The sequence below is a fragment of the Periophthalmus magnuspinnatus genome, chromosome 24, assembly GCF_009829125.3.
Source record: "Periophthalmus magnuspinnatus isolate fPerMag1 chromosome 24, fPerMag1.2.pri, whole genome shotgun sequence".
Classification (NCBI taxonomy): domain Eukaryota; kingdom Metazoa; phylum Chordata; class Actinopteri; order Gobiiformes; family Gobiidae; genus Periophthalmus; species Periophthalmus magnuspinnatus.
The window spans coordinates 23406544-23431651 of record NC_047149.1 but is presented as its reverse complement, the minus strand read 5'-3'; the positions used below and the strand labels follow the sequence as shown (position 1 = coordinate 23431651).

Genomic DNA, 25108 nt, shown 5'->3' with positions numbered 1-25108 from the left:
ATCCTCCTTTCAACCTCGACCCTCTCTCCCTCCAACTTTCTCTTTGTCCCTCTGACTCATGCTCCCCCTCTTCCTCATTCTCCCTCCAATTCTTTCTTTCTCCCTCCATCTCTCCTCTCAATTTCCTTCTCTCTCCCCACCTTCTATCCCTCTCATCTTGAACAAACCCCTCCTCCTCCCTCATCTCTCTCTCCATCCCACTCAGTCTTCTGCTACCCCTTCTTCCTCCTTCCCTCTCTCTTCACCCTCCCTCCAACCCAGCCCCATTCCTCTCTCCCCTCCAACTTTCTCTCTCCCTCTTCCTTGTTCCCCCTCATTCTCCCTCCAATTCTCTCTTTTCCCCCTTTCCATTTCCTTCTCTCTCTACACCCTCAATCCCTCTCATCTTGATCACGCCCCTCCTCCTCCCTCATCGTCTCTCTCTCCCTCTCCATCCCTCTCAGTCGCTCTCATGATCTCCCTCTCTCTTCCTCCCCCTCCAGTTCTCTTCTCCCTCTTCCTACTCCCTCCAACTCATCCCTAACAATTTCTCCCTCTCCTCTCGTCTTCGTGTTGATTGCGATGGCACTCTGATCCTCTGCAGCCTTTGTGAGCCTGATCAGGGAGTGTGTGCGTGTGTGTTTGCGTGTGTTGGTGTGTGTTTGTGTGTGTTTGTGTGTGTTTGTGTGCGTGTGTTTGTGTGCGTGTGTTTGTGTGTGTTTGTGTGCGTTTGTGTGCGTTTGTGTGCGTTTGTGCGTCTTGTACATGGGCTCGTCTGATTGAGTGAGCTCACTGCACAAAAGGACCAGTAATCCGTGAGCTTTAAAGACCAGCGCTGACATGGACCATTTAACCTCACTACACTGACTCAGCTCACCTGTTTTACACACGCCACGTCTTTACCGCAATCGCCGAAAATGACACAAATTGTGGACTCCGCTTTTGTTGTAACTGGTCCCAGACTCTAGAACAATCTTCCTCTGTGAATTACAACAGCTCAATCGTTAAATATTTCGAAATCTGTGCTGAAAACTCATTTGTTTGCTCTGGGTTTTAACAGGAGCTGAGCGGGACTCTGGCATTGTCTTGTTTGTTTTATTGTGTTTTTGCAAGTTTTGCTTTATAAGATTGCACTTTATATCGCCTTTGTGCAGCACTTTGGACATCTGTGGTTTCTATAAAATTGGGTAAATAAATTTTTGACTTGACAAGATAAGAGTGGGTGCACTCGAACAAGACGAGATGAGGATAATTGTTGATTTATTTAATTTAATATCTTTGCTGTCACTGTACCAATGTATATATATCACATTGTTTTGTTTTTTATTATTATTTATACTTGACTCTATATTATATTGTGAAGAGCAAGAGCAAGAGAGCTGTGTAAATATGTCAAAAAACAAAAGCTGCTTGATTTAAATTTGACTAACATGTTTAGGCATGTCAAAATAATCACTCTTGACTTTTAATAGCTGGAACAATATTTTTTGCAGTCAATATTTATCTTGTGTACTTTTCTTTGCACTCCTGGGAAATTTTGGGTTATATGGTAAGATTTAAGCCGCAAAAGGTTGAATAAATAACTTCTATGACTCATTACAGACGCAAACTAAGTACTAGAAGTGTTTCTTTTTAACAATATTGTAGATTTAAAATAGTTTTTGTGGTTTTAAATCTGCTCTTAGGTTTTTGCGTCAGTGGCATAAATAAAATAATCGTCTATATTTACTTCAGCGATACATCAAACTTCAAAATGTGTTAAATTTTCTTTACTAACATGTATAGACTTGAGTACAAAAATGATCAGATCTGGCCTGGTGAAAGTGTATGGATTAAAAATAAGACTTGTTTCATTTATTTCTATTATTCCAGCATGACGACAACACGACTACGAGGCCAGACGGTTCTGCATAAACGTTTTTGTTAGTGCAATATTCCAATTTGTGACTGAAAAACATGTTGTCCTCATACTCATTTTCTATAATCATACAGCCACTTGCAAAACTACACATTTAAATATAAAACCAACATTATGTAACTTTTCAGACTAAAAATGTGACTCGAATTGTTTAGCTGTGCATGAATAAAAGGTTTTTATTCTGCATTCTTCTCTTTTAATGTTATTTCATGATGATTATTTTTGTGCTGATTTGTTGTATTGTGATTTTGATGTTTTTCTTATTCTGTAAAGCACTTTGAATTACTTTGTGTACCAATTTTCCTTTACAAATAAACTCGCCTTGCCCTAAAATGTAACCCTGTTTTTTGGTTGTGTCTGAAAAACTTCAAAACACACATGTCGTTTCTCTGATCGTGCTTGCATCTCCACAAACCTGGCTTTTATTTAACGTGGAGGGCCTATCCTTCTTGTTTCCATGGAAATGTTGTTCCTTTGGCAATAATCTTCCACAGTGTGGCATCGAAAGGCATCTATTTCCTCCTCGTCCTTTCACGATAACACATTTTGAACCATGATAAATTGCTACAAAGAAATATTTAAACTACTTTTTTTTACCACCAGTTACAATTTAAATAGAAGATAATCTCAGTAAACCATTTTTAAATAGTTGTTTCATTAAAAGACATGAGCTGAAACAACAAATAAACAGCAGAATGAGCCGATAATTAGCCATAAAAGGGACTTATTCATCGTTCTACAGCTCAAATCTCATCATATTACAACAAAAAATACCCCAAATCTCCCACTTTTGCAAAGAAAAAGTACTTACAGCTCACATATACTGATCAAATATATAGTATTTATCTTGACAGGCGTAGTACCTCCTCCAGAAAGCTGCATACTGTACCTTTAGATATATTTTTTTCTATTACTCTTTGGACTTCAGCATTGGTATTTCACTGCTGGGACACTACTGAGTGAAGCCGTATAAATCGAGCCAAACACATTAGCTGCTCGATTTAAATTTGAGACCCATCTTCGTAAAGACGACGGTAACTGTACTTACTCACGTTCAAATAAAAGTATGGCTCTACTACAGTTTTAAAACCCATTATTAATTTATAACCCATAGCGCCATCGCTCCTACCACAACTTCAACAGGAGTACTCATACGATATTTTATTTATGGACACCAAGAAATACTAAAGTCAATATACTACTTTTCACTTTCCTAATTTTAAACCGGTGCAGCCAACGCATTTGAGTGTACGGAACATAAAAGTGATATATTCATAAAGAGAAACCCAATAAAAGGTAGTCAATATTACTGTGCGTGGATCCTCATAAAATACAGAAGTACGACGAGGTGAAGCTTTGAATCATTTATGGGCTGGTGTTGTATTTTGGGGCTTGTAAAGGGCTGTAAACATGAAGCCTGTAAACAATGGCACCGCGCGGAGATCACTGTGGAGGACGGGAATCGGCTTTGAGCGCTCGACGACGGGACACGGACTGTGGGCTGTACTGAGAGAGGGGAGAGGGGGAGGAGGGGGGAGGAGGGGGGAGGAGGGGGGAGGAGAGGGATGGAGAGGGAGGAGGAGAGGAGAGAGGATAGAGACGGAGAAGGAGGGAGATAGAAGAGGAGATGAGAAGAAATCCGGAGCAAGAGACAGAGGGGAGTGGAGAGAAGAGATGGAGGAAGAGGAGAGAGAGTCGGAGAGAGGGGGAGGAGGGAAGAGGAGAGAGATGGAGAAGGGGGAGAGGAGAGAGACAGAGAGAGGGGGAGAGGACAGAGACAGAGAATGGGGAGAAGGAGAGAGATCAGAGAGGAGATGAGGAGAAAGAAATCCGGAGCAAGAGACAGAGGGGAGTGGAGAGAAGAGATGGAGGAAGAGGAGAGAGAGTCAGAGAGAAGGGGAAGAGGGAAGAGGAGAGAGACAGAGAGAGGAGAGAGATGGAGAAAGGGAAGGAGGACAGAGACAGAGAGAGGGGGAGAGGAGAGAGACGGAGAATGGGGAGAAGGAGAGAGATCGGAGAGGAGATGAGAAGAAAGAAATCCGGAGCAAGAGACAGAGGGGAGTGGAGAGAAGAGATGGAGGAAGAGGAGAGAGAGTCAGAGAGAAGGGGAAGAGGGAAGAGGAGAGAGACAGAGAGAGGAGAGAGATGGAGAAAGGGAAGGAGGACAGAGACAGAGAGAGGGGGAGAGGAGAGAGACGGAGAATGGGGAGAAGGAGAGAGATCGGAGAGGAGATGAGAAGAAAGAAATCCGGAGCAAGAGACAGAGGGGAGTGGAGAGAAGAGATGGAGGAAGAGAGGGGGGGTACAGCCCGAGAGAGGGGGAAGAGGAGAGGGAGAAAAGCGAGAGACAGAGAGAGGGGGAAGAGGAGAGAGAGTCAGAGAGAGGGGGAAGAGGGAAGACGAGAGAGATGGAGAAAGGGGAGGACGAGAGAGACAGAGAGAGGGGGAGAGGATTGATGAGAGGAATGGTGAAGGGGGAGGACAGAGATAGAGAGGGGGGGGAGGAGAGAGGATAGAGACGGAGAAGGAGAGAGAAGAGGAGATGAGAAGAAAGAAATCAGGAGCAAGAGACAGAGAGGGGGAGAGGGAAGAGGAGAGAGATGGAGAAGGGGGAGGACAGAGATAGAGAGGGGGGGGAGGAGAGAGGATAGAGACGGAGAAGGAGAGAGAAGAGGAGATGAGAAGAAAGAAATCAGGAGCAAGAGACAGAGAGGGGGAGAGGGAAGAGGAGAGAGATGGAGAAGGGGGAGGACAGAGAGAGAGAGGGGGAGAGGAGAGAGGATAGAGATGGAGAAGGAGAGAGATAGAAGGGAAGATAAGAAAGAAATCAGGAGCAAGAGATAGAGGGGAGTGGAGAGAAGAGATGGAGGAAGAGAGGGGGAAGAGGAGAGGAAGAAAAGCGAGAGATGGAGAGTGGGTGAAGAGGGAAGGGATGGAGAAAGGGGAGGAGGAGAGAGATAGAGAGGATAGAGACAGACAAGGGGGAGGAGGAGAGAGAGAGAGAGAGAGGGGGAGAGGAGAGAGACGGAGAATGGGGAGGAGGAGAGAGATCGGAGAGAAAGAAATCAGGAGCAAGACAGAGAGAGGGAGAGGAGAGATGAGAGAGACAGAGAAAGGGGGAGGACAGAGAGAGAGGGGGAGAGGAGAGTGACTGAGAAGGGGGAAAAGGAGAGCAATAGAGAGAGGGGGAAGAGGGGACAGAGATAAATGAGAGACAGGGGGAAAGATGAGAGAGAGACAAAGAGGGGGAAGAGGAGACAGATAAACGAGAGACAAAGAGGAGGAAGAGGAGAGAGGCAAAGAGAGGGCAAAGAGGAGAGCGAGACAGAGAGAGGGAGAAGAGGAGAGAAAGAGGGGGGAAGAGGAGAGAGACAAAGAGAGGAGGAAGAGAAAAGAGAGAGAGAGAGACAGAGACAAAGAGAGAGAGGGGCAAGAGAGGTGATATTGAAGCGAGGGAGAACAGAGAAAAAGAATAGGAGATGAGCAAGGGATATATGGAACAGAGGAGAGTGAGGGAAAAAAAAGACGGAGGACGAAAGGGAGGGAGAAACTAAATAGAGGGAGAAGAGGGTGTAGAAGATAGAAAGAGCAAAACAGATAAAGGAGAGGTCAAAACAAAGAAAGAACAGGGAAATTAAGCAAAAAGACACATGAAAAAGCAGTGAGGGCAAGTGAGAGGAGGGAGAGGTGGAACAGAGCGGGACAAAGAGAGGAAGAGATGACAGAAAAGCAGAAGGGACGGAAATAAGATGGTAGGGAAGAAAGAATAGAACATGAGTAACAGAACACACAGGGAAAGTGAGAAGAGAGATACTTAAAGTTGGAAGAGAAAGAAAGGCAGTTGAAAAAGAGGGGGAAATTGAGAGAGAGAGTAAAGAAGGAGGGAGGGAGAGGGCATCCAAGCATAGAGGGAAAAAACAAAGAACTCTCATCTCCACAGTCACCAGGGACACTATTAAGGCCTCAATATCTTTCAGTTCCTTGTTTCATACCAGCAGCTTCTGATACATTATAAAACCAAACGCAATCTGTTGTGTGTCGGCTCCACCTCAAGTCGAGTTAAAACCAAACAGCGACAAAAACTACAATCTCTAATAGTTAAAATGAACAGCCTCTGTGCACAGTGGCGCCCGGCGACGTCACAGTTAGCGTCACTACTTCCTGTCCAATTTTATCTAACGTAATTACATGAAACGCGCTAAAAGGAATAAATATTTAAAGATCAGGCAGTGGACAGGAAGCTGCAGGTGGATGTCACTGAAAACATGTTAAAAAACTGCACAAATAAAATTAATATTTCACCGGGAAAGATGTCTGTGTAATGCTAATTTGCCTCAATGCTAATTTCTTGGCAATATTTTCCAGCTCTCTTGCCAGTTTGACGGTGTTTTTTTGTAGTTCTTGAGAAGATGTCTGTGTAAACCCTGTGTAAACTTCGCCTTTTGCCACCGGAAAGATGTTTGTGTCTCAATGCTAATGCTAACTTTGAGGCTTAATAATAATATTAAAACACCACAAACTATTAAGTATAAGTATTCTTCGTATAAAACTATTTGCGTAATCTGTATATTAATGGATTTTATTGTTTGTTATATTTTCTAATTTTAATAAAAGTGACTTAGCCTTGAGACACGATGAGCTAGCTAGCGTGCTATTGTGCCAGACCCTATTGTTTTGTGGCTGTTGAATAATAAGCTGATAGAATTACATCGACCATGATCCTTTGCACCGTTTTAACAATGTCCACCTGAATAAATACTGATTTGAAACATGTATTTAATTAGTCCCAAAAGTTGGATATAACGGATCAGTGAGGCATTTTAAGATTAGCATTTCTACAACACTGTGAATGTTCTCGTAAGAAAGAACGGTACTTAGAAATTTGGACTTAAACGCCATAGCTTCAAGTGAAGATAGGACAATAAAAACATACAATACAACTTGGATCTGCAAAATACATATTCTTTTGGGGAGGTTTTGGGGGCTCAGCAAAAATGCAGCAACTTTTGATTTATAACAGCTTGTTTTTAACACCTGCTAGGCTGTATCAAACTGCTGCACAAGTAAAAGTACTCGCACAATACAGTAAAAAGTTGCTATTAATAAAGTTATAAGGTGTAGAGGTGCTAGGATTTGAAAGCCAACAGCCTGACGTAACTACTTTTAACTGATTCTGAAGATTAACGCGGAAAATTGTGGATAGTACGGCAGGTAGATTCAACACAAACTAAACATGAAACCTTGAAGTTACCTTGAAGATTTGTGTAATATTAAACCTTTTAGAGATGGTTTCCTTGGGATCCTGTCTCAAGTAGAAATACTCACAAAAGGCCCCTCTTTTAATGCACTTTAGACGTCACAAATGGTATTAGCTTGTGTATAGGGCAGAAATGATGTGGGGAAGGTTATGTAATTATTCATTCAAAGAAGGAAAAAGGGGAAAAAAAGGGAAGGGAGAAAAGAAAAGAGGAAAAAATAAGGAAGAAAGGAAAGGAAGGAAAAAAGGGAAGAAATGGAATAAACGAAAAGGAAAAAAATTAAATAGAATGGAGGCTCAACCCTGAGACCGAATGACAAAACTAGTTATAACTTCATAACTAAACTCATTCATTCATTTTACCTGCTCAATAATAAAACATTAGCTCATTGTAAGACCGCAGCCCACCCCCTCACCCCGCCCCCTCACCCCGCCCCCTCACCCCGCCCCCTCACCCCGCCCCCTCACCCCGCCCCAAGCTCTGATCATTGTTTTGTTTTGTTTTGTTTCTCGTCCTTTGCTTGTCTGTTTGTCTCCTTTGCATGTTTCTATCTCTTGTCAAGTCCTGTTATGTTTTGTAACGTTTTATTTTTGGTTGTTTATCTACTTTTTTTTTTTTTTTTACATTGGTCTACATTCAAAGTGACTAAGTGGTATGGTAATAGAGCCCGTCATGAAGATAAAAATGTTGAAAAACGATATTTTGCTGATGAAAACAAAAAATAAATAAAAAAAATATATTCTCCGTCTACAGTACTTTTAATGAACGTGAGCTGCAATAAAAACAAGAAACGATGAAACGTGTTATTTATTCAATGGTAAACGGTCAGATTTTTGTGCAGAGAGAAGAGATGGAGGAAGAGAGGAGGCAGAGAGAGAGAGGGGGAAGAGGAGAGAGACCAACAGAGTGGGGAAGAGAAAAGAGAAGAGGGAGAGACAGCGAAACAGGGAAGAGGAGAGAGAGAGGCAAAGAGGGGGAAGAGGAGAGAGAGAGAGCGCCAGAAAGAAGGGGAAGAGGAAAGAGAGGCAGAGAGAGGGGGAAGAGGAGATGGAGACAAAGACGGGGGAAAGAAAAGAAACAGAGAGAGAGAGAGGGCAAGAGATGATATCAAAGCGAGGGAGAACAGAGAAAAAGAATAGGAGGTGAGCGAGGGATGTATGGAACAGAGGAGGAGAGTGAGGAAAAAAAGGCAGGGAAGACGAGAGAGGGAGAAAGTGAAGAAAGGGAGAAGAGAGCGGTAGAAGAGAAAGAGCAAAAACAGATATAGGAAAGAGAAAGAACAGAAATGAAGCAAAAAGACAGTGAGAGGAGGAAGAGAGAGAGGAAAAGATGATGGAAAAGATGATAGAAAAGCAAAAGAGGGAAATAACATGGGAAGGAACGACAATATTCATTCGTGACACCTGGAATTACCTGGGTCAGTGGATTTGACACTTTGACCGACTGAGCTCATGTCGCCCATACAACTTGAGTCTCATCATAGTGAAGAAAAATAATGAGTTTCGCACTAGTACAAAGAAAAAAGTACACATGATAAATACTGTCCCCCAAAAGTAATTGTTTAATCTATCATGTACTCAATGATAACACAATATTGTAATTAATTATCATGACAGGCCTAATGGTGATAATTAAAAGTTGGCTATGGCTATATACATAACAAAGACGTGTAATAACGCTTTTTTTTCCCACATAATGGGACTAAACTCAAAAGAGGGATGTGCGAATCTTCTGCCAATCTCCACGTTTTAATTATTCTGCCTCACATTGAGCTCGTCTCTACGGATTTGTATAAACACAAATCAAATATGGCAGTTACATAAACAGGTTTTGATAGAAACTTATGAATATTTCCCGTTATTTCACGTCAAAGCAAATGGAACGCGAACGTCCATCCAGCTTTACAAAACAGTTGGTGAATACTTTTGCGTCTTCTCTGTAGAATCTTCGGAGCTGCGTCGCGTTCTCCGTACAGCCCACACATTGTTAAATATCTCACGGGCTAAGCGCTCGTGAACGCAGCGGAAAACGCATAGAAATTGGACAGAAATTCTCGCAAAAAGGGCAAATAACTGGACCTTACACGGCGCATAAAAAGCCCGCGTCTGTGCCGTTCTTCTGGCGCGCTACGGAGGCTTGGCTTGTTGTCCTTAGCGCCGCCGTTCTAACCACGAGGTAACATCTACAGTGTGTCGGGGCCCAATTACATGCAAATACCAGCTCTGTCAAAGCCGTCAGAGGGGATGAATGGAAATAAAAGCCCCCAAACACGTTCTACTTTTATGGACAATCTGAACGCTACTATTAAGTGCTTTGCCTTCTGATCAGACATGTGGCGTGGACTCTTTGCCAGAAGGGACCCTGCTGTTATTAGCACTCAGAATGAAGGAAGATGACAAACTGCGATGGCGCCGTTTCTGCTGACACGCTTCTCCCAAACAGGAAATTCTGACACGTTGTAATAGCTCTGGAGCGTGCCAAAACAGTCCGGGCAGTGCCGATGATTAAAAAAAAAAAAGCGAGTTCTTAATAAGCAGCTGGGACAACAAGAAAGGAACGGTTGTGGAACTATGGATGTGGGAGACGGGGAGGAGTGTGAGTTGATATTTGAGGGAAAAATACCTTTGCAGTAGTGAGATGAAGCGGCAGTATGCGACATTTTGCTGGTAAATGGGTAAAAATAAAAAAAAATCTATATTATGGAAAAACGTGTAAGAGGTTTTTAGTCTATTTAATATGTAGGACTGGGTACCGTTAAAATGTACTATTACAGTACGATATAAAAACATTTAAGGGGCGACAGTAACTCAGTTGGTAAAATGTTTGTCCACTGATCCAAAGATTGACGGTTCAAATCCCGCTCTCGACATAAACATCACTAGTTAAGCGGTCAGATCCAGAGACACAAAGGTTGACAGTGCGATTCCAGCTCCCACAGATGAATACTGTTGTTGTGTCCTTGGGCAAAACACTTAACTCACCTCGCCCCCAGTGTCTGTGTACACTGGTGTGACCATTTACCAAAGTTTCTTTTTTTTCCCTTTGATAACTAGTAGTGAAGAAATAATTGAATTTCAAACATGTTCGTTGTGTTTTCTTTTCTGTAACTAAAAGCTGGAACAGTCTTCATGAAGATGCGACACAGGCCTCTACTTTGACAATGTCTAAATCCAGGCTCAAAACTCAAAACTTTATCTGTGAATATGACTGAAAAAGGTTTTTATTCTGTACTCTTCTGTTTTAATGTTAATTTTATGATGATTATTTGTGGTTATTTATGTTTTGATTTGTGTGATTTTAATGTCTTTCTTATTCTGTAAAGCACTTTGTGTACGAATTGTGCTATACAAATAAACTTGCCTATATAATGAAACAGGAATGGGCACCAAAAAAAAATGTTCAGGACCAGGTACCAGGTCCTGAACATTTTTTAGTTTTTTGGTGCCTATTCCTGTTTTATTATATACAAAACTACCATGTTCAATATTCTTTTCTTCCATTGGTAAATTTTTTTGAAGAATTAATAGAACTGAATGGTAAATGGTCACTTTTTTATATAGCACTTTTCCACCTTTGAGACACTCAAAACACTTTTTATTAAAGAAGAGAGGGGCAGGAGTGACAGAGATGGAGAAGGGGGAGTCGTTAAGGAACCATTCACTCCTTCACACATTCATGTAACAGTGTACACAGATACTGGGGGCGAGGTGGGTTAAGTGTTTTGCCCAAGGACACATACAAAAAAAGAGAAAACATGGAAAGGTACCCAACTCCAGCTTTATGTATATGCAGTGTAGGATTGGGTGAAATTAAACAGGGGACTTATGATATAGCGACCACCTATAGGCAATGCATGGAAATGACTAATATTCCACTTACATTGACAGAAAACTATTAGTTTATGAGTTAAATAATGCGTTACGATGAAAGTAAATTGAACTGCACTGAGCAAAGACTGTCCAACCAGTGCCAATGACTAAACTAGCTTGTTATACACTGGGACATTTACAAAAACAGCAGCTATTGATGGGTATTCAGACTGAAAAAAATCCCAATTTGAATGGACTCAAGAGAAATAATTAAAACAGTCTTTCAAATGTACTTCACAGGGAACCAAAAATTGATGTGGTCCTTGCATATACTTAAGCCCTTTCCAAAACCTCAATGCTACTGGATATGTTGAAAATACACACTCTGAACGGAACCTTGCGAATCTAAACCCGCCATTTTTGCTGAGAAATTGCAATCATGTATCCAAAATCATTGTAGCATACTTAACCGTGCCAACAATTAGAAACACTAGCTCTTGTAGGCAGCTGGTACTAAACGAAAGGCAAAGCAGAGGGTTTGGTGTGTTCTGCTTTTCAGACGACAGAGAGGGTAGAAAAATGCGGGGCCAGATTGAATTTCTTTTGACTGGAATCTCATCTGCACTAGTCAGCGCTACTTCTCCTCCTCCCGCTCCATCTTTGGACAAGTGTCTGATTACAGATGAAAGAAAACAGCTGAGAACACGAGACATTTTCAAGTGGTGACAAAAACAAGCTCAGGGACCTTTTGATTCGCACTGAGGAATGGGGTTTTTGATCTACAGCACCAAGAATCCCTTCAGCAAAAAACTGGCAGTAACCGAGCTTGATTTCGCTAAATGAATCAAACGCCAAGTCTCTCAAAAGGCGTGTTGGGATAATACTACAGTGTCTTAGAGCTAAGTGAACGAACTTTAAAGCTCCTATATTACTCTAAATTGACTCTTGTGAGCTTTAAGCCATGTTAGAATGTTGTTACCTTTTCAAAAACAGACCTGGAGTTGTGTTTTGTTCCATTCACAGACATTTGAGTAAGTCTGCGTTATTAAGCTGTCGACATCGTGAAAGCTCAAAATGCTCTGTTCCACCTTGTGATGTCATGTAATGGCAGTTTTCACGTTAACAGCTAGATTTTACCTTTTATTTCAGTAGAGTTTGGCAATTCCAGAGCTGAATCATCCAAATGATTCTAGTGAAGGTGTATGGAGTTTAAAAACACAGTGGAGCGCTTCATGTATTACAAAAACGACATCACGAGGTGGAACTGCGTGGTTTCTGTTACTTCTTGTACTAAAACATAATTAACAAGATGATATTTAAGGTTTTACAAGAAAAATTGACCAGTTTATTCAATTTTCCACTTTTTTTTTTAAACTTCAGTGATGTTCATAATTTCACTTCCTGGTTGGACACGAGCAGAAGATATTACATACATAGAGGTAATTCTTAGCAACAATAATGTTAACTAGGGCCAAAACTTGTCTAAATTTTGTTATATTAAGGTTTAAACTGCCAGAAAAAAAGCCTTCCTTGTCCCCGCATTTTAGATGTAATTTCGATGACATAGAGGTTTTCTGTTTTAGAAGTCACCTCTACTTCCTATAGTTTTGTATTTTTCTTCTCAAATTCTTTCCACAAACCGCCACTTACTGATTCTGAATTATGATAAATATTCACCACAGGTACTATCACACCAAACTAAGCAATAATCTGAAATAAATGAAAACTAGTCAGGTGTGCTTTAATTCCAGGAAGATTGTGGCACCTCTTCCATCACGCGGAAAGTCGGAATTCTCAGAAATAATGAGTCCATCAATGAATATATCTGAAGCGAGCGGCGAGGAAGGAACAGAGCTCCACTTAACTTAAAACCACGATGCACATTAGCCAACACGCCAATCCCACCTTTGGCTGCAAATATCTGCTTAAATGCTGAGTCCAGGAATTCAATTTGTTCCGTAAGCCCTGGATGAAAAAGCAATTATTCACAGTCACCTCTTTCTCAGATCTGTTTCTTAAAGATATGTTCCATCTTGGTACTTACAAATAAAAGTCCAGATTAGTCCCGTGTGGTTGTGCGCAGGGGGCAGAGAGACGGAGAAAAGTAGGATCAGGACGCCTTAAAACCCTGTCAATCAACCAATCAGATCTGTGAAAAGGCAACCCCACTCGCGAGTAAGAATGCGTATTTTTAAAAGGCATTATTTAGCAGTAACTGAATAAATAAACGTGTGACAGATGAGTTTAACGCCATGTGGGAATTGTGGAACAGCATCTCCATGACAATACCAATGATGTTTATGCCAAGAGTGGGATTCGAACCACAAACGCTCGGATCGGAGGACAAAAACTCCAACCAACAGCAACCAACGGAGCTACTGTCACCCCAGTCAGTGACATTTAGGGCTGGGAATCACAGGATCGCTCACAATTTGATAGAATACACTGCTCAAGATGGGATAAGAACACAAGTTTTGCAGATAAAATATATTTGTTGATAAATGGCAGTGCATTAACAACAGTATTTGTCTTCGTTAAACACTACCTGCATAAATTTAATCTAAAATATACCAATTTTTATCAACAAAACAGTGAATACGTCAAATATATTGCATAAACAGTTTCCCTTTCTCTCAAGCAAAACAGAAAAAAACACTTTTGAACTTTGTATAATATACCAAAAAATACTAAAATATGACAATAAGTTGATGCATCCCACAATACCGCTTCTGTATCACCAGATTTAACATCACAAATATAACTTAACATGTACAAATAGCCACTCTTCTTCTACTTACAAATAAAAAGTCCAGATTAGCTCTGTGTTGTGGTGCACTGGGGGCAGAGAGGAAACGAAGTATCAAACCAAGTTAAAAGCCTGTCAATCAGTTTGAAAGACGGTGCTCAGCAAGTGGAGACGCAACTTCCCAACAGGGTCCAAAAAAACCCCACTTTATGATGGCTGATGTCACTTCGGAGCGTGGAGGGAACAACTCGCCGTATGTCAGAAGACTTCTTTGTACCCAATTACACAATACGCTGTGCTAAAACCCAAAACTGCATGGCCAACCATATCAGAGAGGAGAAGGGAGAGCTGTCAAGGGAGTTCACTGAGCCGAGGGCCAATTTACGCTTGGGGTATTAGGCGGGACCTAGCGTGACCATGTGGAGCGGCGTCGAGACTCCCGGGACAAGTTGGCGCGTCTCGTGAACTGGAAAGAGGCTCATGTTTGAAGCATAACCGTATTTATTGGCGTAGGGTTTTTGGGGACCACCTGTTGATTGAGTGAGAAGGGGCTGTTTGGGGTAATTGGAACAAGAGTTGAACAAGTTTGGGGAAATATTTCACTGTAGTTTTTCTAGTGAATATAGTGACATGTACTTTTTTTAAAATCGGTTTGAAAGTTACAGTTAAAATTTCCAGGAGCATGAGCGTAAATAGTAAAGTAATATAAAATTCACATGTATTTAAAATGTGTTTATAGAGGTCTAAACAACAATATAAGGTTAGAATTTTACAAGAAATAAAACGTCCTACATAACTATCAATATTGGTCACATTTTTATATATAACTTTTCCACTTTCAAGCACTTTACACTAAGGAACCGCTCACCCATTCACCCGCTCACCCCATTCTGACCAGTCTACCAATGAATGTTTATGTCGATAACGGGATTCGAACCGTCAATCTTCCGATCAGTGGACAAACTCTCTACCAACTGCGTTACTGTCTCCCCATTACTTTACTTTAATCATTCAGAAGGTTTGAGTTCTCTATTATTTATTTGTCAGGGGGCATGTATAAACTCATTAATCTTACAAAAGTAAAGATGATTAGTACCAGATTTGGCTACTGCTCTTTTCCATCTGAACTGTCATACTTGAGGAATGGGGAATGAGCCAGACCTCCTTGTCAAGTCCTGGTTAGTACTTGGATCGGGAGACCGCTGGGAATATCAGGTGTCATAATAAAACTCCAGCGGCAAAACTGTTGTGTCCTTAAGCCAAACACTTCACCGATGTTGCCTAATATGTGGTGTGTGTGTGTGAGAAGAGATTGGTGACGGTGGGAGAGGTCGACGGTGCAGATTGGCAGCCTCGCTTCCGTCAGTCTACCCCAGGACAAATGTGGCCACGGAAGTTGATTACTACCATCGAGAATGAATGAAAGGTGCATGAAATTGTAAAGTATTTGGCAAAGCGCTATTTAAAACTACATTAATTTGGTCACTTTAAGCTCACATTTGCCATTGTAACATCTCATACCCAGTGCTGTACAAATATAAAACTGTAATGTTAAAAGAATCTGGGAATATACGGATAGAACAAAGGCTTAAGCTGTAAGAAGTTGGAGTTATTGGAGCGAGAAGGGCAGCGTGACGGCCTCAGCCTATATAGCCCGTCCGCCCTCCGTGGAGTTTACCTTAAATCCTCGATGACACAAACTTTTCAATGGCAGATGCCTAATTAAGCAGATGGTTGGGGCTCAGTGCTGGGAAGCTATAGAGAGAGGTCAAAGGGATGGAAAACCGCCAAGTACAGAGGGCTCTTTGAAATAAGTCTTTGACAGGCCCAGCCAACTCCACCAGCTCGCTAAAGATAACAGTTAGCCTTCAAAGCTGCCTACTGCGGCCTTTGTCGTAATAGATTACTTTAACAGTCGTATTAGTGGTACAAGAGAAGCCCCTCGATGTACTACTCAGGGATGAAACCAAACAGCATTTTTACAGTATGGTGTTAAGATTTGTAATTAACGTATGACAAGATTTAGTACTCATGGAAAACAGACAGAAGTTTCTATTTGCTAAAGTAATATGAGAATAACATGAATTTCAGAACATGTTTGTGGTAGGGCAGCACAGTGTATAAAAAATATAGATATTGCAACACTGGCAAATGCAAAAATGTATATAGCAAAAAGTAGATCGCAACAACATACAAGTGACAGATTTTTTATTTTATTTTATTTTTGGATCTGGTAGATTTAACTCATGATTTTTGATGATTTTTAAGTCCTACTTCAGCTTTTCTTTGGTTTTGGTTTAGTCTCTGTTGATTTTTTGTTGTTTGACTGGTAAATTAATGTGTGTTTTAACTTAACAAAAGTTATTGTGTCAAAAAGTGTATTAAAATATTGCAATATGAGACAGTTAAAAATATGTTTTTTGTATCGTGCTGTGCTAGTTTGCAGGTCTAAAGTGCAGGGTAATCAGGCTTTATAGCTTGAGACATTGTTTGCAGTCTGCCATTTGACAAATTGCAGTTTGGATTTTTATTATTATTATTATTATTATTATTATTATTATTGGCATTATCATTATTGGCATTATTATTACGATTACAATTTTTATTAATTTAAAATAACTGTTTATTCCTGCTCTTTGGTCTGTTTTCAGTCGCTTCCTTCACAAACTGATGAAAACGAGCCCTCATTTTTCTGCATAATGGTAAAATCCAAAACATATTGTCCACATATTTTAAGACTACGGCTCCGCTTCGACATAATCACCACACCACTGATGATAATGCGACGCAGCTGCTTTAAGGAAAATCTTGTATTTTTAAAGTTTAAGCCTGTTCAAACGTTCTGAAATATAGCTAATTTTCGGCAGCATTTTTAATTTTTATATCGTCTCCACTGACAAAAACTTGGATTGAATTGTGTATGTGATCACAATCAAAGAGCTAATCAAAGCGACTTCATAATGGCGTGTTTTCTCACTGTTCTATCTGTTGTCATATAATTGGTCTGTTTCATGCACACAAACACTTGAGATGTACCAGTGCCATATTCACAAAGCTTTAACCACGCCAGCTGCTCTGTTCATTATGATCTGAATTACAATGGCTCTCAAAGCTAAAGTGTGAATCACATGCTATAGAATGGTACACAAGATAAATATGGACTGGTTTATTTATAAGTTCAGACTTGGTTAAAGGCGCTGTGCCTGATTTCTACCGTTTAATAAACATGAAAAACAGAACAAGTCCATTTTAAAGAGTTTGCAGTGGTCCAAAGTTGCTCCTCACTTATCTTATGCATTCTGAGCATTGTAAATATTCAGTGCAAAGAGTTTATAAGCCATTTTCACAGTTCTTAGGCACCAGATGGTAAAGCTAACAACTACTAGAATGCTAATGCACACTTCCCGATTAATGGACAATAAATACTTTCTAATACAGACAGCATACAGCGGATTTAATTTTACCTCTAGAGATGGTTATATAATATATCACTTCTGGGGCAAAACACATTTTACTCAAAGACATGGGGAAAAAAATTGTTTACAGGCCCTTTTAGACAACAGGACTTTTCTAGAGACTGGGATTTTTGCTTTTTATTAAAATGCACTGACCACATTTTGCATTTTAATGAGGCTCCACGCAAATGCCCATTGTAATTTTACTATTCAACTCTCGACCAATTCATGTTTACGCAGTTTGAAGCTGTAGAGATGCTGAGAATATGTGTATTGTATCAGAGGACATGGTGAGAGGAAAAGTGGCATTTTCTGACACACAAAAGTGGCATTTTCTGACGTGCCTGGCTGTTGTTTTATATTTCAGGTACAACGTCAGCTCACATGTGTTGTTATGATCGTATGTGATACACCACATGCTGAGGCATATCATAGTTATCGCAACAAAAAAATCTAACCACGGCAGATTTAATTTCAAAGCATCCAATGTGACAGGCTTCAGCTACGCAAAAATACATTGTCAATCAGGCTGGGTATAATTAAGATTTTGATGAGACAATTCATATCTCGATATGATACATTTCAAATCGATTCGATATGATTCAGTGAAAAATATAGGCTTTCGTGACTCTTAATGATCAACCCTGTTTTGACAAAAAATTAATTAATTAATTAATAGTGCATTTATCTTCTGTTTACTTAAGATAAATGAACGTAACCAAGTGCATTTTGCTAACTAGAAGAACACATCATTGGTCAATATGATTTATCCACAGCTTATATGAGCTCCACAGTTACATTTACACAGGGACATGTGCAATTTAACAGCTCTGAAGGATCACAACATAACTACTAAATCAAAACTGTGATACTAAAAGTCTTTGTTAATCCACTATCTGGGCAAAGCTAATGTGAAATGTACCTGTTTAAATCATCAAAACATGAAGCAAATGTCAAATGTTCTGCATAAACAAGTTTCTTTCCTCTAAACAAGCCACACAATTGTGCTGTGACAGAATTAGGTAAAATATACAAAGAAAATATCGATACAGCAGCCCACGATATCGATACTGTATCATTAAATTAAACGATACGCCAATTTTTTTCTTATTTTTGCACAACTCTTAATCGCCAACGCAATTTTTGACAAGCTCATTAAACACAAAATCTCTTCTCAAAACTCACCTGGTTAAATTAGCGTATCTTAATTTAACTGTATCTTTATTTGTCAGCAATGTAGTGTCCAAAAAGCATAATGCAACTTTGACTTTTTATTTATTTGTTAAGACAATTGCAAATAGTAAATATTTAAAGCGGTAGTTACCAGTAGTCGCTGGTGGTCCACTATAACGGGGGGCTGGGCGGGGACAGGTGGACACTCCTTTTCTACGACATCTTCAGACGCCTTTAGCTGCTCCGATTGGCTGCTCTGGCATTTCTCTGTTTTCAAACACTCTGCAGAAAAATAAGATAAAAAAAAAAGATATTTACAAACTGTTTAGTCCAAGCCAAAGAAATTCAGGTCAGTGGTTTTGCACAAATACACAAAATTAATGCAACACTAAGATTCTTTTTCTGTTGGATGATACACCATCTGCTAGTATCCACGGAGATGTTTTTGCTTTGACTAAAATGTTTCATAGTATGGCATTAAACACATCTATTAATGGAGATGAGCAGGTGACAAGTTACAGGTCAGATCTGTGGAGAGGTGGACCCGCTCACAGTAAAAATGCATTTTCTTTGAGAGATAAAAAGACACGTAACTGAACAAACAAATATAATCATAGTGAATGCAAATATAGATGGTATTAATGTCACGCTATGGAACATTTCTGGCAAAGCAATAACATCTTCATGGAGACCAGCAGCAAACTTCAAATCTTATACTAATTTGTCACAGTAATACATTTTGAAGTGCGATATATTGCTGAAGTAAATCTAGAAAAATTTATAATATTGAAATCAAAGCATAAAGCGGAATTATCCCTAAAAAAATAAACTTGGAGTAGACTCAGGTAAAACAATAATGAAAGGCTTTGCTATGGTATGATCTGTTGGAACGGTGCTGATCCCAAAGTGCGTTTATGTGCGTAGGTGTGTGTGTAGTTGTGTGAATGCGAGTGAATCGGCATGACTGTAAACATGAATTGTTCGTTGCTGAATGTAAGTGTGGGGTACGAGAAATGGGGTATATAGTATATTTTTTATGTGCGTATTAAATCAAACTGTTTTATTTGAGATTTGATATTGTATTTGTACAGTTTAACTTGATACAGATGTGTACTTATGTTAACAATACTTAAATACTAAAAGGAAATTTAAATAAAATGAATGAAAGAAAAAAAAATATTCTAAATGTGCAATACAAAAACAAAACATGAGCTGAGATAAGTAAATAAAATGAATGAAAGAAAACGAAACTATTCTAAATGTACAATAAAAAAAACAAAACAAAACATGAGTGGCGCTAACTAAACGGCAGAATGCAACACTTAAGTCAAAACAGGCCATGATCGTAACTCGTGGCAGATCGAATACATTTTTCTTGAATCTCCACCACAAAAATCACATAGTGCATCTTTAATATCATTATGAAAGAACGTATTCAAAACTACATTGGTTTTAAGTGTACAATATCTGACTACTGGCCTCCTCTATTTTTAATAACCGATGCAAAGCTCTGATAGAAACAAAATGCATGTCTTTGTAGAGCTTGGAATGAGAGCGGAGGAGGAGGAGCAGAGCTGGAGGGGTTTTTAAAAGAGCCAAAGTTTATTTTTGTTTTGTTTTCTGATGGCTTCCCCCGACAAGCGGCATCTTCACCAAAGGCTTCCAGCTGGCCTCCGCTACTACAGTGTGATCCTTTAATCAAACTCATTTGCTTTTTGACAAGAGATCAAAGGGCATCATCTTCTTCAAAATGAACCAATCGTGAAGGAGGCAAATACGCCGTAATGAGTAATAAGGAACGTCTGAAAAGATGTGAAGAAAAACTTTGCATAAAAGTTTAAAAAGGATGAAAAAAAAAAAGGGGGAAATATATAAACGTTTAAGAAGCAACTAGAGGGCATTTCCATTCAAAATCACTTCAGAGTCTTAATACATTCTATAAAGTTTAGACATTTTAAAGGTGCACGATGTAACTTTTGCGGTGAGGGGTCTACTGAACAGAACCGCTGGCCTGGGAACGCCTTGGGGTCCCGCTGGAGGAAGTGTCTGGGGTGTGGGAAAGTCTGGGAGTCCCTGATTAGACCGCTGCCCCCGCGACCCGGCCCCGGATGAGCGGAAAGAAAATGAATGGATGGATGGGTCTGGTGAACTGCTCGTCTCCATGGAGATGTTAATGCTTCGCCTCGGATGTTCAAATCGCATTAAACTTATCTAGTATTTGTTTACGTGTTTTTATGAGGGTGGGGTCACTTCTCCGCAGATCTGACCTGTAATATTCTTGTCTAAAAAGATGGAGAAGTTAAAATGAAGGGCCATTCCTGTCTGAAAATATAGAAAAGTTTTGTTAAAGGGCCACTATATAACTTTTCTGTTGGAGGGTCTGGCATCTGCTTGTTTCTATGTTCTTGCTGTAACTGGAAAGTTGCACAGTAAGGCATTAAATCTATTTATCTTCATGAAAATAACAAGGCAACTCTGTTAGGACAAGTTACAGGTGTTGCAAGTGTTTAGGAACTATAAAAACGAAGAGATAGTACAATAGTGTGGAACATTAACAGGAAAAAAATCAAAAATCAAAATCAAGCAGGTTGGTGGACTCCCTACCTGAAAAGTTACATACTGCTCCTTTAAAATCCCATTGGCTTTCAGTCTTTGTATCAATGTTTTTGCGCACTACATGTGGTTGTTCATAATAACGACAGCATAGGATAAAAATACATGTACTTGGGCTTACATGAGACCAAAGCATTTATGTTCATAGCGTTTCCCATTTAAACCCCTAATCTGAAGCGCTAGGTGCTAATCGAAAATTTACCGGAGTAATTAAGCAGTAGGTAGAGAGCGTCTGTCTGCGTTTCAGCAAGAACCGGAGCGATTTAATAACAAGTAATTAAAATGAAAAAGAGAAAACTGAGGCCGACACCTTGAATTTTACCCTTACCTCAATAGCCTCCTCAGACGTGTGTGCGCGAGCTAATGAAAAACAAATCTGCTCAGTTTGATGACATGCCCAAATGTCAACATAATAATCCTAATTAGCTCAACACACTGTGGAAAACTGATATCTACATGTAGTTAAAGTGACTGGAATTCACAAAATATAGAACGCTTTGAGTAGGATTGACTATAAAAAGAATCATTTCAGGCCTGTAATGTTAACAGCTGGATGCCATTGCTATGGAAGCCCTGAAGGGACAAATGTATGCACGCACACACAAAGAGCTTTTTTATTTTTTCCCAAGCTTATCAGCAGCCAATGACAACCTGAAAGGAATCCCACTGGCAGGTAATTTATGTTGAACTGTTAGATAATCTATGTGTCTGAAGCATAAAAGGCACTGTATACTGTCAAGATTCAAAATGGATATATTGAAAAATAAAGCTGTTAAAACCAATGTAGATATGCTTTATTTTAAACTACGCATTTTCTTAATAAGTAAAATCTATATCATCTCTGTGTTAAAACCAGTAACACCATTGTCTGTCTTACATAAAGAGAAGGTACGAGCTTGGCTTTATATTGATTTCAGGCTTATGTTTTGTTTCAGTATTGGAGTTGTATCATATTTTAAAGATCCTATATTACACAAAATGGACTCTTTTGAGGTTTATGCCATGTTATAATCCTGTTCCCTCCTCAAAAACAAACCTGGAGTTATGTTTTGTTTCATCCACATGTTTGAGTAATCCTGCCTTATTTGTCTGTCTACAACTCCAAAGCTCAAGATGCTCTGTTCCACCTGGTGATGTCACACAGTGGTAGTTAAACGCCGCCTTTAACCATATTTAGTTCAGAAGACACTGGCAATTCCAGGGCTGAAATTACCTGAAAGGTTTTAAGAAGACTTCCGTACACTGTCTCACCTTTGGTTCACTTTTATTAGTACGTTTCGGATGAAGGTCAGAGGGACCAAAGTTAGTTAAGGGACTGCCCCTTTAAGAGTAATTAACCAATACATTCACAATTAGACCCCAATGAGCCACTTCCCTCTGGCAGGAGGCTACGGTCCATTGGGACCAGAACCTCTCGCCATAAGAACAGTTTCTTCCCCTCTGCTGTTTGTCTCATGAACACTCTATAATATCTGCACTAAACTGGACACTTTATAACACCGGTCACTTTAATAAGCCACTTTGCACTGTTGTTCTGATGCTGCTATTGTACATATTTTTTCCCTTTAAGTATTTCATTTGATTTTTTTAAGCATATCTTTTTAACTTTGTGCATGCTCTTATTTGTATTTGTATTTATTCAGTGTGTTTATGTTGCACTTTTTCACCGTATCAAGTTCCTAGTTTGTGAACTGTGTTCACAGACTATGGCAATAAAAGTCTTCTGATTCTGATTCTGATTCTGATGTAACTGCAATGTTGCACATAATTTACTCTGTACCAATCTTTTCTGAGTGACACAGAAATGAGGGCTTAAATTATCCAAATGATGGTAGGGAAAGTGTACGGAGTTTAAAAACACGGTGGAGCACTTCCTGTATTACCACATGACATCACAAGGTGTAACAAAACTCAGCTTAAACATGCAGGGTTTGTGTATGTTTTTGATAAGGAAACAACATTGTAACATAAGAAAAACATGTAATATTGGCCCTGTGAAGTCAAAGTTTCTATATCAGGATAAAAGTGTTTGGACTCTACCTTCTTTACTCGTCTCATCTTCTACACTTTCTGTGATGGTCGTTTCTTCTTGGGGAGGTTGCTCCTGAGTAGGCTGGCTGTTGTGCTCTTCAGTTTCAGGTTTAGCGGGGCCATTGTCCAAAGTGGTCCGACTCCCCCCCGTCTCGCTGCTGCTCAGAAGGCTGTGCGAATCCAAGCTATCCATGGACTCGTTCCCATTGACGCACTCGACTCTTGACACTAGCAAACCGTCTATGTGCTTGGGCGGTGGTTCTGTGTCTGAAGATTCTGATATTTCTATAGAGGGCCGTTTATTTCTCTCGGGTTTGGCTTCAACATCGGGACATCGTGGGACTTTATCGGAATTGTCTTTGGCTGTGGATTCGTTCTCGGGCGGTTCGTTGGAGCTCTCCTCTTCCGTGGAGGGGAGGTGGGGTAAGTGTCCGTTGGTTTGAGGGCCCATAGTGTCACAAGAAGATTCTTCGTCCAGAGTGAGACATGACGTGTCGCCTTCGCCCTCTCCTTCGCCCTCTCCTTCGTGTAGGCCTGTCAAGAAGAAAATATAGACATTATATAACTGAAACATAACAATATTACACTGGCACAATAACCTTAAAGAACGATTATCATAAAAAATATTCAAAATGTACAACTGTAATAAATGAAAAATGAAGCTCCACAGAAGTAGTGACAAATAAAAAGGTATCTATGATAAACACTGACCACAAAAATTAAATGGTAAATAGTCACGTTTTTACATAACCCTCAAGGCAAAGTGTTTTACATCAAGGAGGCACTCACCCATTCACACAAATATTCATAGACCAGTGTACGCAGGCACGGGGGGCGAGGTGGGTCAAGTGTCTTTCCAAGTATAATTCAATTTCAATTCAATTTATTGTGTAAACCCAAAGATGTGTTGTATTGTTTTCATTGGCCTGTGCTCATTGATGCATGGTCCCAAAACATGTTCTCTTCTGATTTACTGTATTTTCTGGACTATAAATCACACTTTTTTTACATAGTATGGCCTGAGGGTGCAACTTAGACTCAGATGCGATTTATATGTGAAATTATTAAAATATATAATTTCACATCTTCATTATTGTCACACCGAGAACCACGTGAGGACGCTCTAGACTTGTGTACCAGTATGACAGCCATCTACTTCCGGAGCGATGCTTCGTCCACTTCCAGAGCAGGGGGAGTTGTTCAGACGCGACACCGAGGATGAAGAATTCAATGGATTTATTGATTTGGAGTGAGATCCAGAGTAAACTTGTTAGATTTGTTTTTTATGCTTTATCTGATTAACTGTTAATATCTTACATTAACATACTAAAAACAACCAGTTCTGTCTATGCTTCATGTACGCGTTTATGTATGTGTTAGGTCACGGTTGATTATACATTTTACACTTCACTTGCTTGACCGCTAGATGGTGCTGGTGTGTTTGTAATACCTGTACGAAAATTTACTTGACTCGTTTTCTTTTATACATTTCATATTTAACTTCCCCTTACTTGTTTCCCCTTCATTTATAAGACCAGTGATAATTTTTCATTTGGAACAATATCGTAAATGTTTAGTTTATGATAAGTCTACTTTAAGGTTGTGAAAACTACTTTGTGTTTTTCGGTTCAGCTTTTTACGCTAATGCTAAGTCTTACCTGAAAGAGCACTATTTAAGAAACAATTGAAAAGTAAAATATAAAGTTTTCTGTTCAACTTTTTTTTTTTTTTACTCGCTGGCCAAAGTGGTATGTATATTTTCCATGCGTTCACGTGCAGTTTTGTGTGTATATGTAATATGAGCCAGAGCTTATGTTATATTCATGTGTTTGCTAGTTCTACGGTGTGAACTGAGATGAAGTAGTAAGATCACAGTAAGCCTGATCTTGAACTCGTGAAAAGAACTCGTGTGTCTCTCGTGTTTGTGGACAAGCCGCATAAGTTAGGTTAGCGTAGCGCATCTGATTAACTGTTAATATCTGACGTTAACATGCCAGACACGTATTCAGTTTGTTGTCTGTGTGTTACGTTAGCGTGCTGTACTGCTCCATTTTATTGTTATTATTGTGACTTGCCTTTAAAGATAAAATGTCTGTTCTTATTCTCAGATTTTGTAAAATACATTT

General features: G+C 39.8%; 1 protein-coding gene across 4 annotated transcripts in view; it reads right to left on the bottom strand.

Annotated features, from left to right (window-relative positions):
* The window catches only part of atad2b (ATPase family AAA domain containing 2B), a 146785-nt gene that overhangs the window by 24906 nt on the left and 96771 nt on the right, over window positions 1-25108 (bottom strand). For all 4 annotated transcript variants that reach the window (XM_055232040.1, XM_055232042.1, XM_055232043.1 and 1 more), the window contains exons 26-27: window positions 22992-23516; window positions 18490-18620 (exon numbers count right to left, since the gene is read on the bottom strand). In XM_055232040.1, coding sequence (XP_055088015.1) covers window positions 18490-18620; window positions 22992-23516 — 656 coding nt within the window. The remainder of the gene's footprint in view (window positions 1-18489; window positions 18621-22991; window positions 23517-25108) is intronic.